The 24,610-nt window shown below is 40.3% G+C and overlaps 1 protein-coding gene across 1 annotated transcript; it reads left to right on the forward strand.

Annotated features, from left to right (window-relative positions):
• The first annotated feature begins 1,094 nt into the window (after positions 1–1,094).
• LOC116946046 (sodium-coupled monocarboxylate transporter 1-like) lies at positions 1,095–24,610 on the forward strand. Its single transcript, XM_032960878.2, has 17 exons — positions 1,095–1,673; positions 2,548–2,609; positions 2,742–2,881; positions 4,317–4,382; positions 5,231–5,282; positions 7,204–7,271; positions 7,713–7,867; positions 8,613–8,753; positions 11,927–12,056; positions 13,987–14,075; positions 14,615–14,736; positions 16,769–16,839; positions 19,100–19,186; positions 19,866–20,071; positions 21,829–21,932; positions 22,371–22,474; positions 23,477–24,610. Exons 1-17 carry the CDS (start codon positions 1,534–1,536, stop codon positions 23,585–23,587), a joined length of 1,848 nt encoding a protein of 615 aa, XP_032816769.1. The 5' UTR covers positions 1,095–1,533; the 3' UTR covers positions 23,588–24,610.

A 24,610-nucleotide genomic window follows, 5' to 3' on the forward strand; every position in this document is an offset into this window, starting at 1 on the left:
GAATCAGAAATGCAGTTTGCGTGAAGCTTTTTGCGTGGCACATTCTGCGCATGACGCACACACATTATGAGCATTTCCCATGGTCCCATAGCAATGGGGGGAAATAGGTTACACTCATGGCAAGGCGGTAGCCATAGAGTCAACATTGGGGGGGACCAATTCTTCCAGGGGGTCTGGGGGTCCCCCCCAGAAAATAATCTAAATTTGAAAACGAATTTCCTGCCTAAAATATAAAAAATTCACTAACACATGGGATGTACGGTTTTTTTGTTTTTTACAATAATGTCTAATAGTGTATTGCATTACATTGCTGTGTTTTATTTACATTTTCTTGTTTCATTGTATGTAACGGCAGAGATTAGGGATTAATAAAGTACAACCATAACCACAATCATATAAACAACATTTTATTTTATAGCGATATATTGGGGGGGGGGGGACATTTTGAGAATATTTGACTATTATAAATACGGCCTTGTCTCATGGACATCCAAATGTCCCACGTGCCCATGTGAAGCAATGCCTCCAAATACGTGATGCTATGACAGCGCCCTCTGCTGAAGTCCGTTGAATCGACTCATGTCAAGACTGCCCAATCTTGTGCTGTTACTGCCTTACCTGCAGTTTTCAGGAACGTATGTCGCGCTTTATGCGAGGAACGCCTCTAATTATGATTTTGGGGATGACGACGATGGTGATGATGATGGTACGGGTAATGATGGGGTAGAGGCGCGGGTAATACTGGCTAAGGAGGTGAATCAAGAGGAAGGTTTTGTAACATGAAGAACGGGCAGGCTTCATGGGAGTTTTTTGTATAAAATTAAGAGGGCAGGGAGAAATCCAGGGGGAGGTAGAGTAAGGTGGAGTGAGCTAGAGGGGACAAATGACGGGAAAAGTGGATGGGGATAACGGAAGAGGTGGAACGAGCAAAAGTAACTTTTTGTCCGTGGGGAGACTTAAATACGGGATAGCGACGTGGATGGATTTAGGGATTTCGTGGAAAAGAGACGTGCAGGTAGTGAGCGGTTTTGAGGGGAAAGGGCATAACAGTTCACTGAGACACTGGGCAAAGAATCGTGGGCTTAGTGTAGGGTGGGTTGAGGCGTGAGTATTAGTGGGTGCTCGGAACGCAAAACACAGAGTCAGGCATTCATAAGGATGCACAATGAGGTTTATTTTGAGTGTTGAACAATCCAACTTGGTGCCAGTGGAGTGAGTGGGAGAAGCGAGAAGCGTGTGAGGCACATGCAGTACGAACACAACTTCGGGCAAAGGTACACAATAAACTCGTGAGAGCAGCGAAGAGATACCAACCAGGCACACTCCGTTGTGGGGCAAAGGTTAAAGACCAGGACGGAAAGAGTAAATTATTTAAGGATTTGAAGTGGAGTAAACATCGCATTATAAGCTTCTTACAGAGCAGATACGTTTGAGAAAATACGTACCCATCGCTATCGAGGCAAACCAACACTGACTTCATATAAATGAAGTAACGTCATCAATCGCATTGATTTTAGGATAAAGAGGGCAGAGATGGTCCAGACGAGCCAGTTTGGGACCTGGGACTATGTTGTATTTGCCCTCATGCTGGTAATTTCAGCTTGTATAGGTTTATATCATGCTCTGGCAGGTGGTGGACAGAACACCTCAGAAGATGTCCTTTTGGGCAGAAGGTAAGGACAACATTTATATTTTGCGTAACATTACATTAGCATAACATTATTATGAAATTCATACCACAATTGCTATTATTTATGTAATGTATTGCATGAGTTAAATTACGTTTGCTTATGTGTTTTTTTATAATCAATCTGTTGCTGAAGTAGTGGAATAAGTCAATTTTAATCGAAGATACGAGACAAAAAATAACTGCATGATACAATGTTTCTTCTCACAATCGGAGCAAGATGGGTCTTGGACATTGCCGCAGTTTAATGCGGCTCCTGTCCTGTAAATAAAAATAACCCCGTAATTCACCACTGAAATCCTGTTGATCGGCGCATGGATGGAGAGGCCACTATTAATAATAGTATGGTGGCTTTCCATTCGTACCGGGCTATACAGGACCATCGTGCAGATACTCCCATCGTACACATCACTTCATGATGCAGGGAACTGTGTGAATGTAGGCGATCGTTCTACTGTGACTGTGGATTACTTTTGAGGCTGAGTTACTATTAAAGTTGTGGGTTACTGTTGAGGATGTGAGTTGGTGTTGAGGCTGAGAATTGGTGTTGAGGCTGTGAGTTAGCATTGATGGTGTGGGTTACGTAAAAAATAAAATAGTACAGTATTGTGCAAAGTTCAAAACATTTTCAGATTATATCTGAAATAATTATCTTATCTGAACATTCTTTCCAATTGATTCATAGTAATTAGTATACCAGCATGTGTTAACATTACATTACACAATGCAGTGCTGTAGAGTCACACACATAATGACTTTGTAATGCCGAGGTTTAAACTACATTTGTATCTATTGCAATGTTAGGTGGATCATAGCCGCTTTTGTTTACAATTTTCTCGCGTTGATTTTTCACACCGCAGGCAGCTATCACCATATCCAGTGGCTTTGTCTTTAGCAGCAAGTTTTCTCTCTGCAATCGCTGGTAAGTTTTGCATGTTGTATGCAAAAGCATCCAGCAATGAATAAACAATGGCCTATACAGTTTGCTTTACTATGTTACCAAGAAGTATGTGAATTGAAGAGCTAAGAATCTAACCTGTTTCACGTCTTCTAGTAATTGGTCTCCCAGCTGAAATCTACATGTACGGGATGATGCATGTGCTCATGGGCATCGCCTGGATTTTTGCAATCTCAGTCACAGCATTCATCTATATCCCACTTTTCTACCGTCTCCAGCTCTCCAGCATATATAAGGTATGTAGAAATGTACTATAATCTTCATAGTGCTGGTCTTAGTAGGTTCTATTATTACTGGTGGCTGAACCCCAGAAAGTTACAAACTTTTGTTCACACACTGTCACTTAAGAGCTATAAGTTTTACATGCTTGCAAACTCGAGCATACATTATACTTTCCTGTCCCTCCATTCGATATCAATTTTTTTTTTTAAAAACCCATCTCATATTTGCTCCTCTTAATTACCTTTGTATTTAAGTCTCACACTATCATGGCGTAGTGTGTTTTGCCCTCGTTTAATAAGTTGCTTTATTTATTTATACCACTGGTTTACTTCTACATCTTCATGGCTTGTGGTTGAGATTTATATTTTAATAACCTTTAACTTGTATTGCATCGAGAGCCTTTCTCTACCCGAGGAGCTTTTGTATCCGAAACCTCGATGTTTGATTCCCAGACAAACAATCTCACTCCTCTGTAATTACTGCCCTCTCCACCTAAATGGTAGGAAAAGTTGGCACGACTGTATTTCAGTTTCAGTTTATTTATTTTGGTATAGCCCTGTGAGCCATTCGGCTCTTGAATCGGGTGCAACCGCAACAAACAAAAACATTGAAATGTACGTGAGTATTATCACCCCCCCCCCCCCCCCCAGAGTCCAAATACATGCCAATGTATTTCTCTTTCCAGTTCCATCTCATGATAGATAGAAAGATTGTATTAATTACGGCAGGAAGGGCGGCCCAATGTATGTATGTATATTGTATGTATGTTGAACTTCTTTCGCACCGTACGTTGCTAACCGTGCTACTGGGAGGTTACATACGTCACGATACAATGTCCACGGGTTGTACGTGGCAATGGTCAAAATCCAAGTGTAATTTTGTTACGCTGCGATTCCTAGCATACCCTTGTGCTAACTCTGTAATGTAGCTCAGGATCACAGCCATAACACTCGCACCTCCGATTAGCATGGTTGGCTACGTACGGTGTGAAAGAAGTTCAACATACATATATCAACACTGTGGATTGATTTTCTGGACATAGTCATCTAATCAAATCATCTCACTGAGGTCAATAATATTAATTCCTAAGGACAGACTAGTAGTTGCTCTAGGAATGTGAGTTTCCATCACTGGGTGAAAACTATGAACAGAGATGATAACTCTTTGACACATTAATATGGTAACACTTGTTTGAAATATGAAAATGGTATCACTTCTTGTCTAAAATCCCCGCAATTGTTTCCATTTCTTTACACAAAAGTTTAACAAGAAACAAGTCATTCATTAATCTAACATTCCCCAACTTTGAAGGTAGCGTGTTGATCTATATCCCATAACTATTCACGGTATTTTTCCACGCTAAATATTTTCAACAAGATAGATGAATTCAATATGCATATTACGTAAATATCTTTCCGCAAACAATAACATTTGGTTGTGCAAATTCAGTACCTCGACACCAGGTTCAACCAAGCGGTGCGATATGGAGTGGTGTGTGCTTATTTCATGTACATGGTAAGTGGCACAGTGATTGACACAGTGCTTTGAGTTCCTGAGCATGTTCAACATGAGAGAGAAATGATACCTCAACTGGTTCTATCCCCCCCCGCCCCCCTTTACCAGCTCACACTGACGGCGATGGTCAATTAAATTTACGAACAAATAACTCCACAACTCCCATGACTGACAAAGCGTGGAGAGGACTTCATCCAGCAGTGGATTTATTAAATGGCTGGTATTCATTATTTTATCACGAGTTATATTTTTGACAGCACTGATTTGTTCAAAGTAAAAAAAAAACACGGTACAAGGACTACGTTTGGCAATGTTGACAGGCGTGAGACCAGCAGGGAGGAGGTAGGAGGGAATCACCGTGATGCTGTGTGTATACAAATAAAGAGTACGGTACTCATCATACTCGTTTAATGCATGAGAAATGCAACTGCAGCCATCAGCCCCAAGAGGCGCAGCTCATATTTGTACATCTCATGCGGAATTAACATCACTGGTCTGTGTACATATGGTATATATGGTGATGATCATTATCAAAAAATAAACGTGAATGTTTACACAACAGGACCGTGAGAGATGTCGCTAGTTTGGGGAGTGGATTGATCATGGCTACTCATTAAACCTCCGATTAGCACGGTTGGCTACGTTATGGTGCAAAATAAGTTCAACGTACACGAAAAGTCATCGTAATAAGCTATGGTTTGATTACACGTTGAATGTTATTGGTTCTTTCGGTAAAGTCACGTAGAAGGGAAACAATAAAATCATAAAAAATATATAAAACAATAGACGTTGAATGTTCTATAGCATTTTAATACAGCAGTTAAATGTGTAATCATATCTGTTAACAGGTGCTGTATTTGGGGATGGTCACATATGCACCTTCCCTAGCGCTCAGTCAAGGTGAGGACACACACATAAAATGAATCTCAATGCTGGCCGTCAAACCGTAAAATATTGGCACATCTAATGCCCAACAGTCCAGACTTTCTCATCAGAACGTAATAAAATCACATAATAAATGCCTGCAATAGATGATGATTTGACAAATGTTTTACAAAGGGCTTAATTTATCATATTTCCAGGTTGCTGGTAGACTGGAGTAGGAATGTGACTATGAGCCATAGGCATTAAAATAATACACAACACCTTCACTGATGCAAAATTGCCTGCCACCTCAGTAGCTTTTATTATGCAAGTGCTTTGTTAAGGGTACTTTTAATCATCATTTCACACGGCATTCTAACACAATAAAGGATGCCAAATTAAAACAAGCAAATGCAGGGCACCAGAAACTGTAGTGTTGGATTATATGAAGCAATATAAAATTACATTCTTCCATATACAGCTGCACTCACCTTTCTGCTTTATGTTGTTCATGTTTTCTTGCAAGTCATCTCGCTCAATTGGCCATCTGCAATCTGAGCAAAGAGCAATTCCCTCACCACTCAAATAATACACACTGCTTTTTTTGTTACTTCATCAAAGCACAAAACATATTATTGATCAACTAAACAAAAATAAATGTTATATATTTTCTTCTAATACATACAGTGCTTCAGATTGAAAGGGTGGTCAGCCAAATGTGAACTCGGATGACAGGGTACATGTTAAGTAAACGGTGTACCTAACTCCTTTGTCCATCAGCAAATCCCCATGCCCTTCATTGTCAACTCCACCCCCATCACCACTTCCAGCTCACTACTTTGCCCGGTGGTGATCTTATATCAGCAAAGCATTCGTCTTGTCTTGCTTAAAGCGTTTGGCTCTTTGAGACCCCCCCCCACCTCATTAAACTTGGTTTTCAGTCACTGCCTGAAAATATTTGACTGGCATTGTCATGAACAAGCCCTGCCTCAAAACTAGAAATTAATTAAAGGTCACAATGACGGTTCTAAAGCCCGAACAACAGTGTGGTGTTATCGGTACAAGAGGCAACATTAGTTGCGTGAGGTGGTCGGAGAGGGTATCTTTTTTTACTGAGCATGGGGGATATTTGACCATACTTCACCAAAACGGTCAGCGCAGGATGATGAAGATGGTGTATATAGACATTGGGGCACAGTACGGTATAACGATGTAATTTTCGGAACTGCCTTCTCCTAACTCTGTAAAGCCCCACAGCAGCCGAAATTAAACCTATTTTATTCAAGGTGGTAGTTGCCTATCTAAGCATTGTCCAGACTCAGCACTGCTTAGCAACCAAGATCTGAATAAATCAGGCGCAATCCTGCTGATTTAGTCATCATGAATAACAGTCAAGTAAAATTGATCAAGTCCAACTAGCGATTGATGGATTAAATAAATGTTCTATCAAAGATTTTCTGCTGGTCAAAACATAATTCCACCCAAGTTCGAACAAGTTTCCATTCTGCAGAAATAGATGTAGTGTGTAAGAATTACAGAACCGTGCAGGATAATGTTATAGAGAGATCCTCGTCAACACTGAGACATACGATGACTGGGTCTTTGTAAGGTTGGCATCATGATATAATGCCATTACTATACCATCTTAAAAACTAACATTTACAAAATGCAATTTACCATTGTTTTAGTCATTTTAAACACTACAGTTGTAAAGCAATGCTGTATTATCTTACTGTATTGTGCTTCGATAAAAATGAAAAAAAATATCATTGACGAACCAAAGTGAACATATTTACTTTATTTATAGATTTGTTTTTACTTTCTTACCCCGTAATATTACAATTGTTATATGTATGTCATGTGATGAGAATAACTTTCCTTAATTTTGTTTTCCCAGGTATATGCCACTTAATTCCATTAGCTCCAGGTTATCATTGTGCTGTATTGTCTTTTACAGTAACTGGCCTGAACATCTGGGTGGCAATCATGTCCACGGCACTTGTTTGCATCGCCTATACTGCATTTGTGAGTTTTATTAATTATAGTATGTGGTATACAGAACCTCGTTATCATACACGTTCGTGTAGGCAAGTTATAATTCACGAACGAGTGGTCCCAACCACTCGTGAGATTTATCTTAATTCTACCAACGCCCAATGATGTAACTCCTTCACATACTCAGATGTATATATCTTATCTTAAACCAAACTTGTGCCATTTCTACGATGCCATAAGTCATTCTATACTCGGCTCCAGAACCGGTTCAGATATTTAGTTTTGACTTTCTTACCCCATAATATTACAATTGTTGTATTGATGTCATGTGATGAGAATCATTTTCTTCAACATTCTTTTCTCAGCTGTATGTCCCATGCTGACTTACCGTCGGTGCTCAATAACAGCAGTTGCCCCCCAACATCATGTGTAGACTACACAGAGGATTTCTGTATGTGTCTGTGTGTGTAGGGTGGTATTCGGGCTGTGGTGTGGACAGATGTGTTCCAGGCAGCTGTCATGTTGGCTGGCCTGTTGGCTGTGCTGATCCAGGGTTCTCTACGCCTCGGAGGCTTCTCCAACGTGTGGAGCGTCGCTCAGGCAGGCGGGCGCACAAACTTCTGGAAGTGTGTTCCTCATTCTCATTAAAATACACGCATACATGGAAATACCTTTGCCAATGATTACAAGCATAACATTTGAAAGTAAGCGAAGAATACCTGTAAATAACATATATGCAGCTTTATCAGTTGTCAGAGAAGCCATATGAGTTGGGTGTTGGTGTAGGGGGCTGCACTCTGCTATGAACCTGGTCAACTAGCTGTAAATGTGCTATTCTGTTCTTGCGTATAGCAATATGTTCAGAAGCTAAATGCCAATGTCGAGGTCTGCTAGCCATGAGATGGCTTCAGGAGAGAGTTCGGCGTAGTTTTGCTATTTCTCCATTGAAGGGGCACCGACTACAGTGGTTCACTATATGGTCCATATGAAGGAAATGTGCACATTGGCCTGTTGATTTTCTGATGCAGTAGGAGGTTGCTTAAGTGTCTTTGAAGAATGTCAATACCAGAAAATGCGTTGTTTGGGTCGTCAATTGGGGTGTTTATCCTGGATGTCCGCGTGATTGCAGGAAGTCACATTTAGGTCTTGAGAGTCTTTCAATGTTTCGTTGGTTCACTCGCAGACCTCGTTCAATCTGCTCTTGGCCCTTACAAGGGCCTTTTTTTTCTCAGCATTTAGCTCTACTGATCATAACTGAATTCGAATTGACGATATTGGAAATTCTGCTACCACCCAGCCACGTCAAATGTTTATGCATTGAAGATAATTACAAAGTGACGATTGCAAAGTATGTTTCTATCTGTTTAACAGCTTTGACGCTGACCCAAGGAAGAGGCACACGTTTTGGACAATTGTGGTTGGGGGCACATTCAGCTGGACGTCGACGTACAGCTGCAACCAAACGCAGGTGCAGCGCTACTTGGCATGCCGGACTGAGCGAGATGCCATCAAGTGAGTTGCTGTGCTACCTATCGGATCACTTTCCTGCCTTGACCACCGTCGTGGATTCATATGCAGTCCCTTAGAGTAATTGAGATGTATGACATACCAGTAAGGCAATCCTCATGTCAATGAACGTTGTTGTGTGAAAACCTGGGATCGTCAGCTGTTGTGTATCCACCGCTGCATGAAAGCCTCCTGCTGCTGACACCAATGCCTAATAGTCCTGTAATGTAAAATCGACTTCTTGTACATATATCGCATCTCCATGGGGATCATCCTCTTGGGCACATACTTTCCGCTGGCTTGACATTCCGTAGACCATCGACCATCATCCCTTCTCGTGATGTGTCCTGCTCAAGTCTCTAACGTATGCTTGTTCCATAAACCATGTTTCGTTCTCTGTCTTCCAATGCATTCATAAGCATGCACCTATCCATCTGGGTTTGTGCACTTTTAAGGGTTTTTTGTTCCATTTCTTTGTCACGAGTCTATGTTTCCGATCCACATGCTACTACAGATAATAATCACTGATTAAAGACGGGCTTCTTGCAGCACCTTGGTATTTTGCTTTTCAATATTGAGTTCAATTTTTCATAAGTACTCTATCCCACTCTTATTCACATATTTCAGAACTTTGATCCCAATTCACCTTCAGTAACTTCCCAGGGTATAGTAAAGTGTTTTCTACCTGTGCCCCTCAGCAATTGCTTAATTTGGTTTAGCCAACATTGTACGTAAGTTTCGTCCATAATAAAGGTTTTAGGGTTAGATCGTGTAAGTATAAATGTGTCGAAATCCTCCACCACCCGACACGGCCAATCAGTAAGGGATTTGTCAGGTAAACAAAACCCCAAATAATGACTACTTCAGCCCACCGGTGTGTTGAAGAGTGAATCCACAACATTTACAATCTGAGTACGACGTCCCGCTGGTAATTACATGCAGCATCATCGGGCGATTTGCCAGAATTGTGAAGCCATCCACCTGCATCCGGTCCAAATTAAGCAGAACGCGCGTCAGCACAGAACCCAATCAGGTGCAGAGATCAGAGGCGGAGGAAGGGGGGTATTGTAATTAGTTCATTAGTATGTGTTTCCTCTATAAGGAATTGTAATTGTAATATGTATTACTTAATCATACGCTTCCAGGCCGCAGGAAGCCTGTAGCTGTCAGAACGGTTACAATTATTTGTATTTCTCTCAATTTCAATGGATTCTCTAATTAGTCTTGGCCAGTAATACGTTTTATCTTTGCACATATATTTTGTCCACATTTAGAGTCTTTTTTGTTAAGCTTTTCAATTATGAATCAAATCTGTACATGACAAGAAACCCCATACATTTCAGAAATTCAGTTTCATTGGTTGTTATAATGACAGTCATCGGCAAATCTGAGATGAAGAACTCTTACTCCATTTTATGGCTATGCCTTTATCCAGTCTAAATGGATGCTACAAATCACTTCGTAAGTATAACGTAGTTGTGTCAGCGTGGTGGTGATGAAACTGTTGGAATGGACTTTGAACTGTAGGGAATCCTGACTGCAACAATTGCAAAATTTATCAGAAACATTGAAGCAATGGAGAGTTCCAGTGACGTCAGCAGAATGGACCTTGAGACATGCATATATTGGCGGTATAAATAAAAAGCTAAACATTTTCGAAATAATTATTTATTCTCGCACAATTTGCACCCCCGGTCAGAAAATCTTGATGTCGAAGCAGTCGGAAGACGAATGTTGTGAGCAGCTGAACACAAAGCTTCACGAGCCATATAGCACCCAGCCTGATGACAATTGGCTCCATATTCCAAAGACAGATTTTGACTCGTGCCCTAGACTTGGTCAAAGGGTTCCTCAATTCATTTCCAGAATAAGTTATTGGCGGACTGTGGCATCAAAATATTATGACTCATGTCACACGTTCGAATGGGAAAGCAGCTGCTGAATCTCAGGCAACTTCTGATAGAGAGTCTGCAGCTCACTCAATGAATGACTGATAAACAGATTTGATTATTAACATTTAGATTTTAGACTATTTCATAAGGACCGATGTGTTATGCTGCATAGGTATGCCACCAATGCATCCATAGACACAAACACGTGTGAGTGTGTGTGATGTGTATGTATTAGAGGAGTATAACTGGTTACCTGTTCTGGGGATTCTAACCACCTCACAAATTTCAGAGGTGGTTTGGCCAAAAGCGCGGGAGAATTTAAAACTTTACAGACCGGCTCCACATAATGTACATGCTAATCGAATGAGTCAGAAATAATAATTTCATGAAATTTAAAATAAAATATGTCATTGCAATTTCCTGCAAGTATGTTAGCATCACCACCAGTACACCAGTAGCAGCTTTACTGTGAGAATTACATTGCTTCATGCTGATGTAGAAACTGGAGAATATATGGTGATTCAAGTGTCCAAAATTATTAGGGGAAAACCCCCCTTATGAGTGACAATAGGTTGTACAGGAATACCTTGCACTTTCTTCTGGTTAGGGATCAGAGCATAGACGAATGTCAAAAAATGGACGAATGTCAAAGCAGAGCCAATATTTAGCTTGCAAATTTATTTTTGGCTGGCGAAAAACGTACTTGCAAATAACTAAAGTAACTATACAACACATGCGTGCAAAACATAAATAAACAGAAATAAACATAAAAATGAATAGCTTTACTATCACCACACTTAGGACCCATTATGAAATATTAAAGCACAAAAATGAGTATTTTGCAGTAATCACAAAAATAAGCGCAGTATGAATACTGTACACGTGTTTTATAATCACGAAAATAACTGAACACCGTGGTATTATATTGTTATTACAAAAAAAAACTTCATTTTTTACAGTATAATCACAGAAATAAGTACAGTATTAATAATATATGAATAAACACAAATTATAAGAGATGCTCACTGAACGACTTCTATTCAAAGACTGAACAAAAAAGATGGCCCAAACGTCGTGGAAGGTTTGGGATGAAATCGGACGAAAGAGGAAAGCGCCTGGACGAAATTTGAAATGTGCTGATAGTTAAAAACGGCCGAAAGAGCGAAGCGACGAAAATCAAGTGGACGAAAAGTCAAGGTATCGCTGTATGTGAATACGGGTCTGGTAATACTAACAGTGGTGAGATGGTGAGGATGATTTTAAGCGTGGTTTGTTGTCCTGCTGCAGGGCGGTGTTCCTGAACCTGTTGGGCATGTGCGTGCTGCTCGTTGTGGGGGATTTGTGTGGCCTGGTGATGTATGCCTGGTATTCCGACTGTGACCCTTTGAAGGCAAATAGAGTGGAAAACTCTAATCAAGTGAGTGCCCTTATGCATGCAACATTTAAGTGTCTTAACACGTAGGTTTTTGCGGCCAATATAACGATTCATAATGCATTTTTGGGTTAGACCATGTATTGATCTGACTAACAAAAATGTATCTGACGTTGGTCAGATCATTGTGTTGCCTAACCCAAATATCAATAATGATGTGACGGTCTGTTTAGGCCATATTCAACACATATTTCACTAGAACTCTTCTCTCTTCTGATATTTACGCGCGTGTTCACGCACTTTTATCCACCGAACTATTATTAGATAAATGCAGATAACAGGATGACGTTTCCACCGCTTCCAGGTTATTCCTCTTACCCAATATTTGCACAAATAATACGGTTAATTGCATACGTCCATGAGACCTGCTTTTGGGTCACTTCTGACGGTAAAATTTGTGGATAATAGGATGTATTTGCCATCAGCTTCTGGGTTTATCGAGGTGTTTCACTGAATATCAATTGTAATGTTTGTGTTCGACAAAACCAAAAAGGCATTGCTAAACATTATGGTTAATGCTTATAGGTAGTGACATTACAGTTTATCCATGTTGTGCTAGAGTTCTGAGCTCACAAATGGAATGCCTTTAACACAAATCCAGGGTTTATAAACTAAGTCAACAGTGGATGTTTTAGGGAGAGACGTAGCTTGTTTGCCCGTCCTAGGACAGGAAGCTGTAATATTTTACGAAGAAATTGAGCTGAGTATAATTGTATCTCGTGTAAATTTAATGGCAGTGAATCTTGCACGAAAGTATGTCAACAAACACTTCACTGAATTTCACTGTAGCACTGTATTAATGGCAGTGATTCTGGCACAAAACTATGTCATAAAACACCTAACTTTACGTCACTGTAGCACTGTTTATAACTGGCCTTCAATTTGTTCAAATTCACTGCTCTGGTACTTTATTCTCTTCTGCTTTCGGTCGCTGGGGTTGAAAGAAATTGGAATTCGATACAATATCTGCAAAATCACCGAGCAATGTCTATTTTAGCTTAATGTAGAAGCATAAATTAGACTAACCTTTTGTCTCAAGTGCTGAAGAAATAAATAAAGACATCAAATGTACTTTGTTGCTGTGTATAATTATTTATTAGATTCACTTTCAACAAAGAAACGTCAAAATTAAAGCGAATTTGCGAAATAAATTATTTCCGCTCGACCATCTTCTGCGTGAGTGTAAAAATCCACCCGCTCATGAATATTAATTATGGGGCGAGGGGCATGTGGAGTGACGTCACGCGCTCCTGAATATTAATTATGGGGGGGCATGTGGAGTGACGTCACGCGCTCTTGAATATTAATTATGGGGGGGGCATGTGGAGTGACGTCACGCGCGTTACACACAAACAGACATTCTTGGGTGATTATCGTAGGTAATTGTACCCAGACATTCTGGACATTTCATCCATTCGCCAATGGTTATTTGAGTCTGAGGACACTTTGACTTTTACAAACATATCTTTATTATAGTATGGCTACTGAAGTCAAGTTATGAATGTGTATATATATATTCTCCACCCTGGTAATGTTAGACTTTTAATACAACAGGCGAATGTGTACATGTACGGCCCTTTCAATCCATTGTAGGATGAGGGCCTCTCTATGCCTTATGGGTCATGGCGGTTATTTCACCATATTCATCATGCTGCTTTATGGGAGTTGTGAAGGCAGATAACATACAAGTACAGTACAACAATTCATTTTGCTGCACTGCACTCTGCTGCCAAACACATAGCCCAGTCAGCCCTATGATAATCTGTTTTTCCATGATGGTCACCCATTCAAGGCTATTATTTAAACAAAATAAATTGAGTAGTTATAACATCGAGGCACACGGTGAAAATGTGATGGGAAAAAAATGTTTAAGCACTGTTTAATGTGTTCCATTATTTATTGACACTTTGCACAGTTGATGCCTTTCTTGGTAATGGACCTCTTAGGAGATCTGCCTGGACTGCCAGGTCTGTTTGTAGCAAGTGCATACAGTGCAACATTAAGGTGAGGCCATCATGCTCATGCCCTCTACTCCTCTAAGTAATATTCCATTGTACACCCTCTCCACGCATGCATAACATTATTATGGATTCATATTCTGGGTTCTTTCGGTAAAGTCACGTAGAATGGGAATAAAATAATACAAATAATAATAACAATGAAATTCTCACGACGTTTCGGCCACAACACAAGTAGCCTTCCTCAGGTGAAGAAACAGGACTGTCACGAAAGCTTTAAATCGAAAAATTATTATAGATCCCACAGTATGGTATATAACATTCCTGTGACAGAGAATACTAGTCTGCGAGTATCGACTAGAACATCCATTATCATTTATGCCCTCAAGAATAAAATCTTGTTGCTCTAACAAGGTATCAACGACTTGCAGTACAGTTAAAGCTTGTTTACAAATTACAAATCACGTTTATATATGACAAATGTATGATTTATATACAAATAGCCAATGATATTATAATAATTGAAATTGTACTTGTGTTAAACATTAAATACCGCTGTTATATCTCCCCACGTTTTCTCAAAAGTACAATTTCATCTGGAATCAATTCCATGTCGGCTGTTGTGGTTGAAGACTTTCTCAAGCCATTCTGGGGAGGCTGGCAAGACATCAGCTTAAAGAGACGGGCACTCATCTCAAAACTGCTGGGTCAGTAACACAAGGACAAAGATCTCCTGTATAGCCTAAACAGACTATGAGGGCCAAATACTGTTAGAGAGCACCTATGAAGGCCGGCACAGCACACGAGGGGGTGGGTGGCCAACACCACGCCCGGCAAACAAAACCTTATGCATGAACACTTTGAGCCTCAGAGAGCATTAAAAATGTAAAGGCTTGTAAATTAACTCTTCTAACTGACACATTAGGGTAACTAATATCATAACTCATTTCCCAGGTGACCACATGACATCACGACTCTCTGTGGTCAACCAGTGCAAAGAATTTCAACGCACATCGTGGCTCACCTTTGATGGCACGGACTCACTTTTAAAACCATTCGGACTCAACATTTGTGACGTAGGTTAAAATATTAAAGTCAATCAAATCACGACGTTTCGGAGGCAACGCAAGCTTCCGTCATCGGGTGTAACTAGCACAGCAAAATTACTGTAAAGAAAGAACCAAAGAGTATGGATCATTGCAGTCACGTTTGTGAGTATGGCCTGAGACGAACCAGGGTTCACCGCAATTTAAGCGTGTTGGGGAGATGATGGACAGGCCCCTGGCGAGAGTTTGTAAATAAAAATGTAAAGACGCATTGACGTCACATTACGGATCCCAAAATCATTGCTGAAAGACTGAGCATCCACATAAGCTGTTTATAATACTACATTATTGCTCGAACGACACGAGTGCTTGATAGCCGACATACATGAGGGGTTGCCACGTTTTCCACAGAACAAACCTGGACATATCTCTCAATCAGCCTAGGTCTATCAAACTGTGCAGTATATTGTAAACAAATGTCATGAGAATTCCACCAGATCTCAGTACAAATGAATTCTTGCCACCTGAACACAGGTTGCAATTCCCAGACTATTCGGGGTTAAACCCAGACAGATGGTAACCCTAAACTTATACCAGATTTTAAAATGCTACCCAACATACATTACATAGATCTTGCTGCATCATGAATAAAGGTTGAAAAAATCAAACGTGGTTTAATACCACGGTAAACAAATACTGCAATATAACATACCAACGTTATAAAAGCATCAGTATATTAAAAACATGATTTCATTGTTAATGTTTTTAATTAGAATTTCGAAAATGTTCATATATTATGAAGTCTTGAAATTTAAAATACCATACACATATACAGTATTCCTAAAGATTGTGTTGTATGTTATTAGTTGACATGCAAAATGTTGTCATTTGTATTCACTAATTTGGCTGTTTGTCAATAATTGGCAAACAGCCAATTATCGGATAAACTTTGGAAAGGGTATGGGTTGTTCAAATGTTTATTCCCACAGAAAGACAATGATTACCTTCATGATGTCAGCTAACGTGCACCGTCCTTGTAATGTTGTGAACATCGCGTCGGGTTGTCCTGTTCTCAAGTTGTCGCCATGCAACGGGTAATAATTATAATCGCCCACCTAGAGTTGATCGAATTTCTGTGCATTTATAAAAATATATATATATCTCCCCCTTTTCCTCTCTCTGCTGTGTAGTTTGTACACTTGTGACAAGTGTGAATAAGATGGAATGATCCGCTAAGCTGAATGCAGCAGTCACCTGCACTTTATTCTATTGAACTTTATTATGCGTGAGTGATGTCCGTATCATAGCAGAAAAGTATTGGAATATGAACATTGAGGAAACAGCTTGATACACTGTATGAACTTTAGCAGTTGGAGTATATGGAATCATTGGTAATGCGGGTCACTGCCATGCATATGTAAGAGCATATATGAACAGAACTCCATTCTGTCGCCACGTAAAAAATATATATAGATATGTATGGCTCCATCAGCCTATTGGCTTTCCAGACCAATACTATCCAGCAGCATTTGTTCATGGAAGCCTGACTCTTCTGACGAGATATAGAACGTCCAAATCGATCCAGAGTTGTTTTTATTCTGTGTTGAATTGCTAATTGCTTGGAAACAAATACTTGTGTCGACAAAATGAGTAACTAGAAGAACTAATGTACCTTTGTAAAAACTTCCAACAGCTGTGTTCTTTGGTTTGATCACTATTGGTGTGGCTGGTGTTGCATCGCTGTTGCAAGGAAACATCATACAGGTAATTTAGTTTTAACTGTATTTATCAAAGACATTATACAGTGGTTGCTTGACGCTTTGGTTTACAATGCTGAATATATTGAAACTGGACCTCGGGAGGGAGTTTCCACATTTGTATACATGATTCAATAATTTATTGTATACATGATTCAATAATTTATTGTATACATGATTCAATAATTGATTCGACACATAGGTGGAGTTTGACTTTTATATTTGAGGGGGGGGGGGGGGGGTGTGGACAGAGGTTCGCTTTGTCTCTCAAATCAGGAATTATTTGTAAAATCAGGGAAAATAAATTTATAAATGCGCTTATTTGTGGTGAGGCGTGCGTTCCCCCCTCCTCACCAAACTCCCCCAATGACTGCACAGGTAAAAGGTAGAGTAGAAACCCTGCAGTTTGCTAATGCCACTGCTGGCAGATGGGCTTCCACGAGCAGCAGCTCTCCTCCAAAGGTTAATGGGCCGACTCATGCATTGCTGGTCAGACGTTTTGGAAGAGGTGGGATTACTCAAACTTCACCCACCACTCGCAACCTGCCGATCAACCTCATTGCATGTCCAGTCGTTCTAAATAATGGTTTTTTTTTTTGCTCATTCAGTGACAGTGCTGTTGAGAGTTTTTACAGGAAATGTTGCATCAGCGAGGAAATGACTATTTAACAACAGTTTCTGTCACCAGAGCTTTTCATAATGTAATTAAAAGTAGTAGTTTCTATATTTATTTATTTCTACACGAACCAATGATCTAAAAATAGAAAATGTGAGAGTTGGCCAGATGAGTCAGAGATCAGAGTGTTTACCCTGCACCACTAGGGCCTGGGTTTGAGTTTCGTTCTTGATTTGAAGCTTTCGTGACTGCAGGAATCCATACTCTTCGGTTCTTTCGGTAAAGTCACGTGGTAGGTATAAAATAAAATAAATCGCGACGTTTCGGGCGCAACACAAGCGTCCGTCATCAGGTGGGAAAGCATGGTCTGCTGCTGAGGCAGACTGTTTTAGAAAGGTTTGAAATGGGTGTAGCCCAAGGGTTATAAAGAAGTATTGTGTTGAATTTGCTACTTCACTTAACTTGGCTAGATTCCAATAATTATTTAAAAAAATGTATGGGTTTGTCATGCAATGAATACCGCTCTGTAGCAAATTGAGTGGGGAAGTGCTGCTTGTATCAGAGGTCATTCAAGATATTTCAGAAGTAGCTCTATGGTGTCCACTTTCATATACTGTTCTCTATGACAGGGTGCTGCACTTAAATTTCGATTTAAAGCTTTCGTGACTGCAAGGATGCATCTTCTTTGGTTCTCTCAGTAAAGTCACGTAGAATGAGAATAAAGTAATAAAATAAAACAATAAAATTCTCACGACGTTTCGACCACAACACAAGTGGCCTTCTTCAGGTGAAAGGGACAGACCTGTTGGGACGACAGATGCATTTATTATTTGAAGCTCTGTCGTCCCAACAGGTCTGTCCCTTTCACCTGAAGAAGGCCACTTGTGTTGTGGCCGAAACGTCGTGAGAATTTTATTGTTTTATTTTATTATTTTATTCTCATTCTACGTGACTTTACCGAAAGAACCAAAGAAGGCGCTGCACTTGTTTGAGGGTTTGAAATTGATATTTTGTCTCATTACATAACACCAATAGCGAAATCGGGATGCTTTGTCAGGTCAGTATAAACAACAGCTTAGTTGTGGTTTCATGACTTGTCCTTGTTCTAATTAAATTAAAATGCCTGAAACCTACGTGATGCATTTGTTATGCAAAATTTATAAGTCTGCTCTGGAATAAAGTCCAGTTTTGAGTTAATTTTATTGGTTAACCAGTTGCCTGGCTATTTTACAAGGGAGATACATGGTGCGTGAGCACAACAAAAACAAAGACAAAAACGTAAATATTGCAGAGAAACGAGTACAGAATTCTCACGTGATGGTGGGGTTGTGGGCGCGTTTATTTTTGTACCATAACCCAACACAATGTTAACAATAACAAAAAAAATGTGCATACATACTGCATTGAGCATACAGCATTACACGAGCAAAATCTACCTTAGTATGAAGACCTACAAATACTGTGATGCATGAGTGTCGTTCTCTTATGAGAGAATATCGACTATAATTACATTGGTGACAACACACCCCCTTTTCCTAGCACAGCTGGTGACCACATAGAGTTAGACTTTGTTAAATGGTAAGTGTGGTGTAGATTGCACTTGTTATACTTGAGTCATTGGCTTACGATGTGTCTCTAATGCTGTCTGCAGGCATCCCTCAGTTTTGCTGGGATCATTGGTGGTCCTGTTCTAGGAGTCTTCACTCTGGCTGCTCTGTTGCCATTTGCCAACTCCAAGGTTTGTTTGGGCAGCACTGTGCTATGGGCCGTATTGTTATTATGATTCCAAGTCGATGCTGTTCTGCAACGTAGTATATACACAATTTCACAACATTGTGTGAATAGTTTAACCTACAATATAGTTAGCCAAAACTAATAATAAGAGAAATTCAATCACTGCACCGAATCATCAGCCATTGTCTATCCATGGATGGATTAAAGCCATTGATGTTCCGAATGGTCCTGCAACACATCCAACTTCTGCAAGTGAGCTAATATCATTACTCCATAATGAACTAAATTAGTTGATGATTTGGTGATCATTGCTCCATCTCTGAAACTGTTCTCTCAGGTCTGTGGGCTGTGCTTGTCAGTCTTGTCCTTAGAGAGCACCCCACCTTGCAATGTGTCATCTTCAAGACCTCTTAATTTTCTTAAGAGTTATAAAAAAAGTCTCTAACTTTTTGGTTCGCTTATTCATGCGCTCCTTGTTCTGTCTCTTATTTTTCTTCTGAACATGCACGTTTTAAATGTATTTGTAATGTTTTTTTTTTATTAATGCAATTTTTGTGACTGAATCTTAGGAATCCGATTGTAAGATGAATAAGTTTTTAAAATATAAGTCTTTGCTGGCTGCATCTATTTTGTATTGTATTGCACATAATGAATGGTTGTAAGCTTGATTTTATTTTTGGTAGGGTACATTTGTAGGGCTCATCACAGGACTGGTCCTATCTCTCTGGGTTGGTCTTGGTGGTCAAATCTACCCACCCACTGCTGAATTCACCGACATTCTGGACATGAGCGTGGCTGGATGTTCACTCAATACGACCAACATCACAGACATTGGCCAATACAGCACAATAGCCTCCCTTGTGAGCACTGCCAACCCATCAAATGAAAGGTATGTTACTACTTTGAAGAGACGCTAAACAAATGACTAACATTGTTCCCCATACTCAAATAAGCATTGGTGGTGCTTAGGTCTGTTGGCCGCCAATGGCGGAGCCAGGATTTTCAGGTAGGGGGGGGCAACCCCTCCAGCAATGAAAAATGATAGTTGTTGTTAGTAAGGACTTGTCCCTTGCTTTTTATTCGACACTTGTGCGGCGATGGCGCATCCATCGATCGAGGGTCGAATTCGAACCGCGTTGTGTGATCGGCATCGCGCTCGCTGAAGGTGTTGATGCCTTCAGAGAAGTCGTGTACTGTATACGCAACTGTGCACACTTATGTGAGTCATTTATAACCGCTTTGCCGTCACTTATTGCAAAATTATGGACTCAGACTATTGCCCTATCACCTCATAGAGTCCCTGGCACATAATAATATGCTACACAGTGGGGGTCGCAAAATGCCGATTTATTACTAATAAACCTCAATGATCCGATCGAAATTAGGGATTTCGATCGGATCATTGGGGGGGGCACGTGCTACCACCCCCCCCACCCCCCACTGGCTCCGCCAGTGTTGGCAGCCCTGAGCCAACAGTGGAAATTCCTCATTATTACGATGGAGCATGACTCTCCATAAAACAACCATTATTGACTAGCAGCACATGGGATTGTGGGCTAAGTGGGTCCCTGAGCGAGATATGAACTTCCAACCTTCATACCACAGCACTAGACATGAAAATGCATAGTCCTTGATTTCCATTGAGTATCATTGGTGTCGCACCAAATTGGTCACTGCTGGGACACAACTTTTTTAAAAAGGCAGGGCTGTAAATTTAAAATTGACATTCCACTTCAAAGTGAAGAAAACACTGATGTTACTTTCCTAAAAATACTGTGCTGATATGCCTTCTGTTGCTCGACTCACACCAGTCTGTAGTGTTTTATAATACATTTTATTAGCAAATGTATAGACTGCATTTTGGGACAAGTGTTTTCTTTATCAGAAATAAAGTTGCATAGCAGCTGTTAAATACAACTCCGCTTTAAACAATATATTAACTTGACCTATATTTGGAATGTGAGAATGACACTTCAATTTAGAGTCGATGAAAAAACCCAAGTACTTGTTCTTCTCCACTAGTTCAATTTGTTGATTATATGGAGACATAACCTGGGTTGGAAACGAGGCAGGATTTCCTTTATTGGAGAAAAACATAACTTTGGTTCTTTCGGTAAAGTCACGTAGATGAAAAATAAATAATAATGAAAATAATAAAATGAAAATAACTACATTATATCACGACGTTTCGGGCGCAACACAAGCGTCCGTCATCAGGTGGGAAAGCATTGTCTGCTGCTGATGCAGACTTTACCGAAAGAACCAAAGAGTATGGATCCTTGCAGTCACGAAAACTTCAAATCTAGAATCGACTTTGGTTGTATTTGCATTCAGAACCAATTTGAGGGAAATAAGCTAATGCTGATTGAGACCAAATTCACTTTGTAATGTAATAATATACATGTTCTGGTGAATTTCCGATTTCCATTATGGCAGTATCGACAACGCAATTGTTGATATCAGAGTTTCAGTTCCTTCTGACCAGCCTATATTACAATAAATTATTTTGTATTATTAATTATTATCCATCTTTTTTCCCCCTCCAAAATCTTGCCAACATCCAAAACATACACACGCTCACGTCTCCTCCCACATCCACTGCATGTCCTGCTGGGTACAACTTGCACAACTGCCACCAATACGCAGGCCGACAATTGCAGACACATTCTACTCCATCTCCTATCTACACTACAGCCCAATAGGTTGGCTGGGAACTGTGCTTGTGAGCGTTGTGATAAGCCTCGTAACAGGTTGGTGCTGGATACTTTGCATTGTACACACACACACACACAAGCTCATTAATGGTGCATTTACACTGCTCCCGTTGCAAAAAAAGAACAATATATATATTTTAACTCGTGTCATGATTGAGAATATTGGAATACGGTGCTCTGGGTTTTTTTTGGATTGTAATGCCTCTTGTTCTGCTTCATGTCCGTCGTTTTGCTCCACTTGCGGGGATCTTCTTTAGACTAAAATATCGTTAGTATATTATAGCACTGCATCGTAAGCCAAGTACCTTCTAGAAGGGGGAACTCGAGTTAAGGCCCTTCCTCCAGCAGTGGTGTGAACAAGACATTGCAAGGCTGCACATTTATTTTCCCCTTATTCATATATTCCTCTGTTTTTTAAAGTAACAAACGCTTAATTTCACTTCATGCTTGACTGTGGTATGCCGTTTTATTTAGGAGGAAATTCTAAGCGCCACATTGATCCAACGCTCCTCGCTCCCATCTACCACAAAGCTCGCGAGGCCCTGTCCTGCTGCTTTGGCAGTGGAGATCAGCTGAAGGTGGGGCGGGATGTCTGGTTTGGACACCTTCACTCTCACTGCACTCGTTTCGTTAATTCCAATCGCATAGATCTTAGAGAATGCGCAAATGGTCCCATCATGACCAGTTGCATAACCACGGGTGATGGTGATGGGGGCTTTGATGCTGAAGTGTAAACTACTGCTGCACTGCAAAAGTGTTGCAGAGTAGTCCCAACCCTACACTTAACCAAAGGCCTATCCACAGCCTCTTTTTACAACGTATGGTTGTGTCACTCCCACGAACATAACGATTACTGCACCCCGCGAGTGACAAAACCAGTTAAATCGGTGGTTGGCAATCAAACTCGGTTTACTGGGTTCAGAGTGCAGTGAGCGAAACATAGCACCAGTAAAAAAAATGTTAATGCTGAATTGGATACCCTATGCCGGCCTTCATAGGTGCTCGCTAACAGCGAGCACCTATGAAGGCTGGCACGGCAGACGAGGGGGTGGGTGGCCAGCACCACGTCCAGCCGCCTTTGTGTCCCGAGTGGCGATGTTTACACACTGCACCAGGTACTCGTTTAAGGCTGAGTTGACCTAGGGGAGACCCAGGACCGGTTCAGATAATCGTCACTGGTGTTGGCCGTTCGCCTGGTCCATAGCTCAGCACGCTATCCGCTGTACTACCGCTCAAAAACGCACACATTCACCACACCAATAGAATACATTTTAGCCGTAGTCTTAGTAAGCGCAAGTATTATAGAGCCACGCTGCTCTTAATATAAAACCTGGGTTGAGAGAGCGCTCTGTGGCACACACTGCTCACAGGATCTTTGAACAGTGTGGAGCCTTTTCAAGACATGTCCATTTCTGAAAATCTCTCATAGCACTGTTGGATCTGGTTCGTCCACACTTGATGACATGGAAGCAGTTTGCTTGTGCAAACTGTCATCTACATCTGTCATGCAAAACCCACAATATGCGCCATATACTTAAATACTCAGTAATAACAAGATTCTTATGCATTTGTGCTTTCAGAAAAACTGCGTTTTTGAAAACAATGAAGAGAATCGTCAAAAGAAGAATTCTCTTGACAAATACAGTGACATTTGGACTTCAGATACCACCATTGTCTCTTCATATCTGTAATAAAATGTGTAGCTACAGATAACGAATCAAATTGATTCTTACGTTATGGCTCTTGAATACTTTTGAGGTGCAGCTATGGAAAAGCCAACAAAGTCCTTTGCATGGGACATCCAATTCAGTAATGCTATCAGAGAACAATAAAGTTATCTTTCAGTGTGACCGAGTTCGTGAACACATCGTCACCGACACGAAAGGCCAAAAGAATGGTATAAAGTCCAAGAATGTTACCTCACCCCAAGACCGACTACCAAACGGGCACTCACCACCAACAGCTTATTTTGGTTAGAAATGTCTGCTCCAACATGAAACAATCGTGGACTTGGTCATGTGAAGTGTGTATTCATAAGTGACCACATAAACCCAATGCAAAACTTCTGGTTCATGCATTTATTTACAAACACAACTTATATGAAAAATGCATGGAAAAAAATGTATCATTTGAATCTTATCTAGTAATGAAATAGGTTTGTATACCTAAACATTCATGTGGTCATTAACATAAACATCCTTAGATATTTCGGATATTGGTTATACGAATGTTAATATTATCGGATGTATCAAATCGAAATTGTATACTAACGGAATCTTGTTAAAAGCAGAGACATAACATAACCTGCACCTGAACTACTTAATATTTTGATCGTATAACCTTAGTACCTTTTACAAAATGATAGAAATTGAATAAAATACCATTATGCAACAATTAGCATCCGATTCTATTAGCCGTCGTGATTGAATTTGTCGGCCAGCAATTTAATTTGTGAAAATCTCATCAAAATGGCTTGTTAAATCCGGTATTTATTGGTCACCAACACGTGCCCCCTAGATACATGAGAAACCCATTCGAGTGTCCAGCACTCCGGGAGTTTAGCTAATACATACATTTAATTTAAATGTAATCGGTACTTATGGGGGGGGGGGGGAACTCGACCCCCTCGACCTGCAATCGTTGATTTATGTTCTCATGCGTGATTTAATGTCAATTTATGAAAATAAATGTATTTTATTATGAAAAAATAACAA

The sequence above is a fragment of the Petromyzon marinus genome, chromosome 26 (assembly GCF_048934315.1).
Source record: "Petromyzon marinus isolate PM22_M1 ecotype Great Lakes invasive population chromosome 26, UKy_Petmar_22M1.pri1.0, whole genome shotgun sequence".
In the NCBI taxonomy this organism is placed as follows: domain Eukaryota; kingdom Metazoa; phylum Chordata; class Hyperoartia; order Petromyzontiformes; family Petromyzontidae; genus Petromyzon; species Petromyzon marinus.